The 11,728-nt window shown below is 56.6% G+C and overlaps 1 protein-coding gene across 1 annotated transcript in view; it reads right to left on the bottom strand.

Annotated features, from left to right (window-relative positions):
* ARHGEF10L (Rho guanine nucleotide exchange factor (GEF) 10-like) overlaps positions 1–11,728 on the bottom strand; it is a 191,991-nt gene that overhangs the window by 80,385 nt on the left and 99,878 nt on the right. Inside the window, exons 11-16 of the mRNA XM_011998461.1 lie at positions 8,975–9,081; positions 5,974–6,051; positions 4,739–4,918; positions 3,383–3,499; positions 1,828–1,920; positions 365–538 (exon numbers count right to left, since the gene is read on the bottom strand). Coding sequence (XP_011853851.1) covers positions 365–538; positions 1,828–1,920; positions 3,383–3,499; positions 4,739–4,918; positions 5,974–6,051; positions 8,975–9,081 — 749 coding nt within the window. The remainder of the gene's footprint in view (positions 1–364; positions 539–1,827; positions 1,921–3,382; positions 3,500–4,738; positions 4,919–5,973; positions 6,052–8,974; positions 9,082–11,728) is intronic.

The following is an 11,728-nucleotide window of genomic DNA, read 5'->3' on the forward strand; positions in this document are numbered from 1 at the left end:
ACACAGCAAGCACCTGTGGCAAAATCTGGATTTAAACCCAGATTCTGACTCTCCAGAGCCTGCTCATTTAACTAGGCTTTGATTTCTGGAGTCTTTACTGGAAATCACACTGATGCACAAAATGAACTCTTATCCTAAAATAACATGAATAGGAATGAACGTGGAGGTCCTGCTGAGGATCCAATCCTCAAGGTCACGTCTGGGGGCCTGGAAGAGCGAGGCCTCCCCTCCCTCAGAGAACACTGCCACCTAGTGGGTGGCGTGGGTCAGGGACACGGGCAGGAGCGCAGGTGAGGGCAGGCAGGTGAGGGCAGGCAGGTGAGGGCAGGCAGGTGAGGGCAGGCAGGTGGGAGGCCCGGTTCACCTTATTGAGGCTGCTGCGGTCGCTGACGCTCTTGGTCAGCTGCTGGATCTCAGCCACCTGGTCAGCCAGACGCTTCTGCTCGTTCAGCTTCTCTGCCAGCGTCTCCAGCTCCGTGAGGGCCAGCTGCAGCGACAGCCTGTCTGGGTGGCCCCTGGGGGTGTTCTTCAGCATGTCCTGCCGGGCCAGAGCCGAGACTGAGCAGCCCACCCATGACCAACTCTACCCCGGCCTGGGGCAAAGCCTCACCCTGCGCACCCCCCTACACACACTCAGTCTGCAAAGGGCCCAGCCTGAGGCCAGGACACATGGCACCAGATGCAGAGCAAGACCTCAAGATACAGCTAATGAATGAAAAAGAAAACAAAAGCATGGATCTTTCTAGGAATAGACTCAAATGAACTGAAAGCAGGCTCTCAAACAGATATTTATCCAGCCATGTTCATAGCAGCATTAGCCACAGTCGCCAAAATGTGGAGGCAAAAATGTCCATCGACAGACGAATGGGTAAACAAAATGTGGTCTCTCCATACAATGGCATATCATTCAGCCTTGAAAAGGAGGGAAAATCAGACACGTGCTAGGACACGGATGAATCTTGAGGATCTTACGCTAAGGAAAACAAACCAGTCAAGAAAAGAAAAACATTGTGTGATTCCACGTATACGTGTTCTCCTAGAGCAGTCAGAATCATAGAGACACAGGGTAGAATGGTGGTTGCCAGAGACTGTGGGAAGGGAGAATCGGGAGTTGTTAAATGGGCACACAGTTTCGGTTTGGGATAATGAGAAAGTTCTGGCATGGGTGGTGGTGATGGTTGCAGAACAATGTGAATGCACTGAACTGTACACTTAGAAATGGTTGTGATGGTAAATAAATGTATAGATCAATCACTGACCAATTGATAAATGGTATGGTTACATAAGAGCCTACTCCCACAGCCCGGCAGCACTGAGAGTGGAGAGGAATATGCCACCAGACCCCTCAGTCTGGTAACCACCCTCTCAGCTCCCTGATGAGGACCAGCCCCTGCCCAAGGACCCTCAGCAGTTGGGACAGTGTCCCAGGCTCTCCAGGACCCTGTGTGGGGCTAATGTCCCTTAGGCATCCCCTGTTCTGCAGCTGGAATCTGAACTGGCCAAGCTCAGCACGTTTACTGGACATCTCCATGCCAGGAGCCCCGTGGGTCCTGGGATTCCCTGTGCCTTCATTCCCTTCCTGCAACCTAGGCTCAGGCCACCAGCAGCCTCTCGGCATTCCCCACGGAGGGGTGTGCCAACTGAGCTGTGAGTTATGATCAGTGTCACTCTAGAAGTGGAGAAAGATGAGGCCAGAGTCCCACAGCAGGTTGGGTGGGTTGTGGATCATGGACAAGAGCCCGGACCTTCTCCCTCCCACCCCAGGAGTCGCCTCCCAGCCCACAGGCAAACCCTGTGGGTCGAGGCTGCTGGAATCCCGAGCGGTACCTGAAGCAGAAGGATGAACTGTGGGAACCTCTGGATGGGCTTGACCATCAGCCCGTAGAGGGTGACACGGTCTGGGCTGCACACCTGCCGTCGCTGGTGGAGACAAGTTTCCGTCATTCGCTGACTCCCTGCAGAGAGGGCCCAGTGCCCCAGAGTCCAGACACTGTCCCCATTCTGGGGTCCTCTCCCCAGGCCCTAAGACCCTGCCCATCCCTGGGCTTGCAAGAAGAGCTGACAGAGGTCCCTGGTTCCGTAGCCAGGGATCCCTCCCACCACCAGTGCCCCTGCATGGCCCCACACCCTCAGGAGACTAAAGCAGTCATCTTAAGGTCTCTGGACTAAAGGCATAACTGGGAAACTCGGCAATTTATTCAAGACATCAGACTTCTAGAAGTGGCCAAGGCAACCATTCCCTCCACTTAAACTAAACGCAGACAGGTTTGGGTTAGGATAAGGGGCAGGGCACAGGGGGGGCCTTCTGTCCTGTCTCTTGCATCTGCCCCCCACTCCATCCACACACCTGTTACCTGGTCCTGGCCCCCATATGCTGCAATCCCACAGTTTCTCCACCTGCCTCCACTTCCATCTGCCCCAGCTCAAAATCCTTCAATGGCTCCCCATTGCCTGAAATATTACATCCTAGGCCCTGAGCCTGGAGGTCTAGAACCACCCAAACTGAATTCAGCTGCCTCTCGGTGTGCACACTCAGGCCTTCTCTCCTGGGACTCCCCAACAGGCATCAGTGCTCCTAGAATCCAAACAGACCTTCCCACCCCTCTCCTCCTGCCTCTGACCTTTGCCCCACTATCCTTACACCTGATATAGCCTCTCCTCTGTCTTTACCTGGCACAATCCCACCATCCCCCGCCAGGGCCCATGTCAGATGGCAGCTCCTCCTGATCCCCTGTTCTTTTCGATGGAGACAGTGGGTTCCTCCACCGAGGCCGCGGCATCTAACCTAGGCTGCCTGCACATGTGTGCGTCTCCTGGCACCTAGCCCAGCTGCATCCTCTGCCAGCCAGCAGGCTCCCTGCCGGCAGGGGCTCTGACTCACCAGACTACACTCCCAGAGAAATCAGCGGAGCCTGGGCTCAGCAGCACATGAGAACTCTGAAGTTTTCGAAGCCTTTAACCTTTACTCTCCCATGCAATGCCCAAGATACTCCTTTAAGGAATTTTCTCACCCGTTCATAAATGAGGAAAAGGAACCAGCTTAGCAACCCTGGAGCCACAGCCCGCCACAGGGCCAGCCAGGTGGACCCACGCACTCACCAGGGCACAGGAGGCAAAGGCTCAGCGAGATGACACAGGTCTCCCCTCCACCCTGCCAAAGCTCCAGGATCCCAACTGCTTAGAGACACTTGGCTACCCTCCTTCCAGGGGCAGGAGGGAATGATTTTCCTCCCATGGGACTGGGCTGCCCCAAAAGGAAGAAGGGAGGTGTCCAGGCCAAAGCTACGATGTCATACCCAAAGCTGGGGCCAGAATGCTCCCTCCCGCCTGAGCAATCTCCCTGCCCACCCCGACCAGGCCCAGTACCACCGTGGAGGCCCACCTTGAGGAACTCGAGGAAGGCAGGCTTGGTGAGGCAGGCCTTCTTGATGATGGACATGGCGCTGGTGAAGTTGTTCACGTAGTCACTGTACACGTCTAGCACCATGGACTTGGAAAACTGAAACGAGGCCGGTGTGGGCCAGGGAGGCCGCCTCAGTGCAGGGAGCGGAAGGAAACGAGGCAAGTATGGGCCAGGGAGGCTGCCTCAGTGCAGGGAGCGGAAGGGCAGCCTGCACTCACCCCACGCTCCCTTAGTGCCTCGAGCTGTGCAAATCCATCACCCTCACTGGGGTGAGGACATGGGGCTCAGAGAGGTAGAGAGGCCGGCCTGAGGTCATAGGTGGGATGGGGTGGTGCCATGGGAGAGCCCAGGGGGCCTTCACCTCCCAGGTCTCCATCCCCAGTGCAGCAGCCCAAGCCCACAGGTGGAGGGAGGAGAGGTGGGGAGAGAGGAGAGGGGTGGAGGGAGGGTGGGGGCAACACCCATCCTACTGCATTCGTTCATGAAATCGAATGCCCCTTGCCCTCCGCCTTTAAGGAGAATGCTCCTGGCCTCTCACCAGGCAGTGTGCCCAGAGTTGAGTTGCCGAGGGAGGGATGGTCGGCCCAGAGTCAACCAACCCTCTCACCAGAGCCCCTTGACATACACCTGGAACGTCGGACCTATTTAGTGACTCTATTGAGCACTATGGCTTTCAAAAAAAAAAAGTTTTTTTCTTTTAGCAAAACCTTATCACCTAAAACACATCAAAGCAGAGTGCTATCAACGTGACCTTCCCTCACCCCATGACCCTCAGACTTCAGCCAGAACAGCCAGAAATCCAGTGCACCCCTCATTCCACAGATGGGAAGCCTGGGCCCAGCATGGGCCCTGGACCTGCCCTAGGTTGCAGAACTGAGCTGGGACCACAACCAGGTCCCCCGGATCATGAGCCAGTGCCCCTTCCCCAGCACTGCGGCACGTCCTCTCGGGGCCAAAGTTGTGGTCTTTCACAGCATTTCACACTGGCTTGTCACCCCTCAAGTGCTCGGTAAGGGAGCTTGCAACCGGCCAGGTGGCTGCCCACAGTGACTGGGAGGCCAGGGGCGCTGCCACCTGGGAGGAACCAGGACAGCCACCTGGCTTCAGCAGCACCATGGCCTGCCAGGTATAACCAAGGACATCCTGGCCACTTCAAGGTGTCACACTCACCCCTAGATCAGGTCCAGAAGACTCAGAGATCCTGCCACCCTCTAATCTCACTGACTTGAACAAGGAGAGCAGGCAGAGGCAGGAGACTGGACTGCATGGCCCTGGGGTCAGACTGGTTGTGGTTTTACCTTGGTGGGCTGGGGGAAAAGTTTGGGGCACACTTACCGAGGCCACGAAGAGGTCCCCGATCTTCTCAGTGGAATCCCACTCAGCCACGCGGGAGGACAGGGCGATCTGGAACATGGAGTGGCAGTGCAGGATCTCCTTCACGCGGAAGAACACCACCTGGCACTTGCGGGCACTCAGTGCCTTGGGCTCCATCTCCATCAGGGGGTTGCGGTAGTCCTGCCGGGGAAGGCGGGGTGAGGCCACAGGCCAGGCCGCAGCCTCTCTCCCTACCTGCCTTCGTGCAGAACTCAGCCAACCATGAATGGTCCTTCCTGTGGCGCGGGTGGAGGCACTCATCCCTCACTCATGTGTCCTTCTGGAAGGATCTCCATCAACATAACACCTTGGCCTCACTGGCCACCCACAACACCCCCATGCTTCTGTGTTAAATTGGGTGGGAGGAAGAGGGTCTTTTATGTGCCATCTGCCGGCAAGGAGCTCCTTGGAGGCCGGCCTGAGGGCAAAGCTCTGCCTGTCACTGAGCCCGTGAGTGGTAAGGTCACTACAAGCTCCCTTGGCTCCCACACCCAGCGTCACTCTCCAACCAGCTTTGTCAGAGACAGGTGATATGTTCATCTCTACCTGCCTGACGCCTAGGATCTCTCTCTGAGGATCCAAACTGGAGAGGGGAAGAGAGGGTATCATGAGCAACAATTCCCTGCCCTGGGATCCTTACTCTGGTAGCCCACAACATCCCAGAAAAGTCACTGTCTCAGGGATTCAAACACTGCCTCAGGGATTCTCAGGTTGGCACATACTAGTCACTTCATACAAGCATCCACTCAGCAATCCCTGGGCCTCCTGATGCAATAAAGAGGACTCGATCCTACCCCTCCTGATGCAAGAAGGAGGACTCCATCCTACACATTTTCCCACCTAAGGATCTCAGGAGGATGGGAAGACATGGTCCAAGCCCCAGGGGCTCCCAGAGTGTCAGGAAGGACACAGTCCCTTCCAGACATAAATGGGGGTATATGCCCTCAGCTCTCCAGGAGTCATTTCAAAGAATCCCATTTTGTTCAGAAAGAAGACACTCCCGTGAACACCAAGGCACCAGGAATTCTTGCTGCCTACATTTGGAGGTTCTACTGTCTGTCCCCATAAAGCAGTGCTGGCTTATGGTCCTGTCCCCTCAAAACTGCCCACAGTCCCCAAACACTCCATATAAAGTAACCCTCCAGGGCCCTCCCTGCTTCTCCCCAGAGACCCTTGAGAACTCCCTGAAGTCGCACCTGTAGTATCCGCTTCAGAGACTCCACATAGCTGCCTTCGCTCTGCACGATGGAGCCCAGGATGTGCCTCCGGACCACCTGCTCGGGCCGAAAAGCACAGTCAGTGCACAGGACACCTGCTGCACAGGGCCAGTGCCTGCTGTGGCCCAGGTGACAGGAAGGGGAGCTGATGACTACAGGACAGAGAAACCTATCCCTCCCAGTCCCACCTGGGACCACTGGGCCTGGTGGCTGCTCTTCCTTCCAGAGCCCCTGCCAACCCAAAAGAAATGCCCTACTGCCCAGGCTGCAGAATAGAGGCGGAAGGGCACATCCCAGGGAAAGCCCCTCTACGCACATACATCTGGGGGTGGGGTAATCACCACGCTCCTCCATAGTGGCAGGTGACCACCTCCATCTTTGGACAACTCTAATAGAAAATTCTAGGCCGGGCGAGGTGGCTCATGCCTATAATCCCAGCACTTTGGGAGGCAGAGATGGGCAAATCACCTGAAGTCAGGAGTTCAAGACCAGTCTGGCCGACATGGTGAAACCCCGTCTCTAGTAAAAATACAAAAATCAGCTGGGTGTGGTGGCGCATGCCTATAGTCCTAGCTGCTTGGGAGGCTGAGGCAAGAGAATTGCTGGAACCTGGGAGGCAGAGGTTGCAGTGAGCCGAGATCGTGCCACTGCACTCCAGCCTGGGCAACAGAGCAAGACTCCATCTCAGAAAAAAAGAAAAAAGAAAAGAAAATTCTGTCTTAGCATTATCGTGAACTGAATCTCAGCTCCCTTCACTTGTGAATGAAATCCTTGAGCTATCCCTCTTCCACAAGACAGGCCTTGGGGTACTGTCCCCCCGCATGGGTGGTCTCTGCTTCCGGCTAAACATCCCCAGTCCCTTCTCCTTTCCCTCCCACCATCACCCTAATCCCTCCAGAAGCCTGGTCCACGGAGGGGCCCACAACCCCTCAGCCTGCAGCACCCCATCGAGCGTGGTGTGGCTTGCACCTCCCCCAGTTGGGGATCCTTCCAACACAGCCACCTGGCTCCCACCCCAGACCTTCTGAAGTTCTACTGTCCTCCGAATGAGGTGCAACCTGGATATCAGGGATTTTGAAATCTTCCCGGGTAGCTCTATTGTGCAGCCTGGGACAACAGGACAGTTAGGACAGTGCTCACATGGGTCCAAGGGGGAGCCCATCCCTCGCGATCTCAGGTTGGGAGGTGACTGACCCCCCGCTCTACCCCCACAGCTGTCCCGAGTGTCCATCAGGAGCCCACTGTCACTAGAACCCCGATCCCCTGCCCTACTCCCTCTGCTGCCTCCTCCTGCCTCCAGCAGGCTCTTCTCCCATCTTCCACTGCCCTGCCTGCAGCCAGGCCTGACCATGGCCTGGCCACACAGTCTCAGCAGATGGCAAGACCCCTGCCCCATTGTCGATCCATTGCCAACAATTCCCAGGTATTCAAGCAGCACCCAGAGCAGAGCACAAGGACATTTGGGGCCGTGTAACTCCCCGTGGTGGGGCTATCCCATGCCTTGCAGGATGTTCAGCAGCTTCCCTGGCCTCTACCCATCAGATGCCAGTAGCAACTCAAGTGATGACAACCAAAATTGTCTTCAGATGTTGCCAAATATATCCTGGGGGGCAAAAATCACCCTTGGTTGAGAGCTGCTGGCCCAGAGTAACTGACATTGCCTGATCCAGAAATTGCACAGGGCTGCAGGGGAAAGGCCCAGGGGCAGCACCAGGAGGATGGAGTCCCGGGCAGCACGAGCAGGAGTGGGAGGCCCGGATTTTGAGCTGCAGGTCTGGTCTCTCGGGCTCTCATAGCTGGGGCTTCGCCATCTCAAATGCCATGCTGGGCCGGGCAGGTACCATCCATGAGGGAGGCAGGTGGACTGCCATGAATGGGAGAGTAAGTGTCCTGAGAAGGGAGCTGCCTGCCCCAGCTCTGCTCTGGCCAGCTGCTGCCAGCAGGAGCCTGGTGGCTCTATCTTCCTGATTTTCAAAAAGGGCCAAGCATCAGGATTTTCTGCTGACCAAAAAAATGGGAAATCCCTTCCATTGAGCTATCTGCCCTGACACATCCCGCTCAGTGGCCTCACAGCCAGAGGAACCAGGGATCTCGCACCCTGTTTCACAGCTGGCAAAACGCAGATAGTGAAGGGAAAACGTGACTGGGCTGAGATCCCACAGCAAAGCCGCCCAGCCTCAGCATGATGCTCTACAATAAGAAAGCCTTTTTTTTTTTTTTTTGAGATGGAGTCTCGCTCCCTCTGTCGCCAGGCTGGAGTGCAGTGGTGCGATCTTGGCTCACTGCAACCTTTGCCTTCTGGGTTCAGGTGATTCTCCTGCGTCAACTTCCTGAATAGCTGAGACTACAAGCATGCACCACCATGCCCATCTAATTTTTTTTTTTTTTTTGTATTTTTATTAGAGATGGGGTTTCACCATGTTGGCCAGGATGGTCTCGAATTCCTGACCTCAGTTGATCCACCCATCTCACCCTCCCAAAGTGTTGGGGTTACAGGCGTGAGCCACTGCACCCGGCCAAGGAAGCCATTCTTAAAGAGCCTCAGTTCCTGGTGGGAGCTCGTGGCAGCACTGAGGCCCAGGGTGAGGACCAGTGGACAGATGGCAGGGGCTGGGCACCTACACACCTGCAGCCTCCCCTGAATCTGTTTTCCCATCTCATTCTTCAAATGACACCTTAGTCAGAAACAGCCAACAGGACAGCTCTGCGTGGCATGGAGTGGGAGGAGGCAAGCACTCTAGATGCTGGGAGCCCACCCCCTAAAACCAACAGCACAGAGCACATGGGGTAGAAAGTGGGAAGCCTGTGCAGTGGCTGAGGAGAGAACCCAGGAGGCCCCTGCCCAGCTGGGCTCTGCCAAGAGCCCCCAGTCATCACATCCCCTGTGAGATCCAGACCAGCAGGGCCCCAGACAACAGGCTGGAAGCCCCAAGCCACCCCTGCCCCTGCAGACCTCCACCTGCCCCACTCCCCCACAGACCTGCTGAGGGCTCAGGCCCTCTGGCATGGGGCCCAGCTCTGGGGCTGGGGGCTTGATGTCCGAAACGCTGACCTCCAGGAGCCCCATATCCTCCTCCTCCGAATCACCTGGAAAGTCAGACGGGCTGATGACACAGCTAAGGCAGGGACAGCACACCCTTCTCAGGCCTCAGGAGCTGAGAGCCCCCCTAGACCAGCCTTGGACCCAGGTCCTAGGGCACGAGCAGCTCCTGGGGCCCCGCGGGGTTACAGCCGCCCAGTTGCTCCTTCTCAGGAGTTCCCTGCTACGTCCCAGGGCCTGGAACAGTCCATCAGTGAACAATTGTGAGTGAGTGAGCGAGAGGGTAAACAGGCAGAAACCAAAGCCACATCCTGCGGGGCCTGGGCTCTTGGCATCCACGCTGCCAGAAGCCACTGTCCCTGCTCAGGCCCGCCCGCTCGGGCCTGGCGAAGGCCAGTCGCCCGTGTCCCCATCAGTAGGAACTAAAAATAGTTTTCTTCTGGAAGTCTAAAACGGGGAAGAAAATAAGCCCCAAGAAGAACAGGGCAGCGTGGTTTGGCACTTTCATTTCTAAATGAAAAATGCAGAGCTAAAGGGAAAAAGTTCAACAGGAGCCTGACAGGGAATCCTGGGCGTGAGTGGAGCTGGACCTCGGACGGAGGACGGAATGAGATGGACAAAGGCCCAGGCCTCTGAGCGTGGGAGGAAGTCAGACCGTGAGGGAGGCTCCAGAGAGGGTTCCAGCCCCCACCAGAGCAAGGTACAGGTGCTGGGAGATGGGACCCCAGCTGCTGAGGGACTCTGACTCCAGCGGCAGCTGTGGGCAGCAGCGAATGGGAGCTGTGAGGAAGCTGCGGAGGAAAGAAGAAGCGGCAGCGATCTCAGGGGTGGGAGGGGGCAGGGACACCCCAGTAGGCCCTTACCTGAGCAGGAGACAGAGGAGGAGGAGGAGGAGGGACAGCGGATGACAGCGTTGGGGTGGGGGTGGTACAGGCCCTCCTGCCGGGCCCACATCACGCCCCGGGCATCACTCCGCACCCACCCCAGCCGGCCTCGCAGCTTCCTCTTCCCCCACGAGCTGCTGGGTAACATTCTTGGCCTGTGATTCGAGCCCTGCCACGGCTATTAATATCGCCTCTGCGGGGAGGGTCACTTCAGGAAGGCGCTGGGCTCATGGGCGGGGTGGGGAGGCCTGAGGAGAGCCCTGGCCAGCCTGGGGTTGGGAGGGTGACCCAGGAAGAGCTCCCAGCCAGCTGGCCTGGCCACGCTGTCCTTTCTTAGGACCATCTCAATGAGTTTAGAATGGCCACTTGGCCTGCTCCCTCCCTCATCAAGGGTCAGTGCTCCCCAAAAAGCAGAGGGAACATGGACAATCACTGAGCACCCACCTGTACCAGGCCTGCACACACCTACCTGGTTTATCACCGCACCAAGTACACGGGTGGGGCTCAACCCATTTTACAGATGAAAACCCATTTACAGCCTGCTGCCCCAAGAGGGGAAAAAGTGCAAGGTGACACGGCCAGAAGGCCACAGAGCCAGGGTCTGAGCAAGCCAGCACGAGGCCGTCCTTGCACCAAACGCCTCCACTAAGGGACTGACTGCCCACCAAGAATAACGTCTGCTACATAGGACTCTCTCTGTCCTCGTACTACCTCGGACATCCTCACCACAGCCCTACAAGAGAGACAGCCACGCCACTGTACAGATGAGGAAACCGAGGCACAGGGAGGTGAAACTACAACATTTTCCAGGAGGACACAGGCTCTCAAAGTTCTGCCTGGCTTGAGGCCTGTGTTCCTTCCGCTGCACCAGGCCATGTGCTGAGGACGGGCAGCAGACAAAGCCTACGTCCTTCCAAGGAGAACTGGCACCCCCAGAATTCCATCAGCTGTGATCCCACTGTACTGGGATTCTTTGTCTCCTTGTCTGTCACCTCCAAAGATGTGAGGTCAGCAGCAGGGGCTGGTCTCACTTGGCCCTGTCCCACCAATGCCTGGGAACACATCAGGGGCCCTGACCTAGACATTCTCTGGAGGAATGGACCAGAGCCTGGTGGGGACCAGGAGCGAGGGTAGCCACCTGAAGGGGGCTTCAGGGGAACAGGGGCAGGACTCATGTTCACAGCTGTGTCCCAAGGCTTTAGGACAGTTCCTAGCACATAGTAAATGCTTAATAAAACTTGTCACATGAATAACCAATTGAAATCTAACCATGGGACACTTCTGTGTAAAACCTTCTACTGACCTTCCAGCGTCCTTAAAACCAAAGGCAAATGCCCAGCAAGGCTGACAGAGCCTGTACTGACCAGACCCTAACCTATCACGACTGCCCTCACTCCCGCCACCTGAGGCCTCCTCTATCCCTTCCAGGCCTGTGTGTCCTCAGCCCTGTCACAACCCCTCTGTGCCTATTCCCTCATCTGCTGCAAGGGATTGTGAGAGTTCTCTGCACCTTGTGTGATGAGGATAAGGATTAAGTGAGGAACTGCAGGCTCATAGGAGAGCACCTGGCACACAATAAATACTCAATTGGTGCTGACTAGGAGCACCTCTGGAACATCTCGTACTTTCCCACATCCGGGGCTCTGCACACCCACTTGCTCCTCTTCCCAGAGCACCCACTCTGCTCCACCTGGTGACCTGTGCCTCCTCCTTCCCTGATCTTCCATCCCCAAGTCCATCCTCATTTTCTCCATGCCCCCAGGGCACCCCAGTGGACCACTTGTCAACCTGTCCTGTCATTTCCCACGTC

Source organism: Mandrillus leucophaeus, unplaced genomic scaffold (assembly GCF_000951045.1).
Source record: "Mandrillus leucophaeus isolate KB7577 unplaced genomic scaffold, Mleu.le_1.0 Scaffold571, whole genome shotgun sequence".
NCBI classification, from domain to species: domain Eukaryota; kingdom Metazoa; phylum Chordata; class Mammalia; order Primates; family Cercopithecidae; genus Mandrillus; species Mandrillus leucophaeus.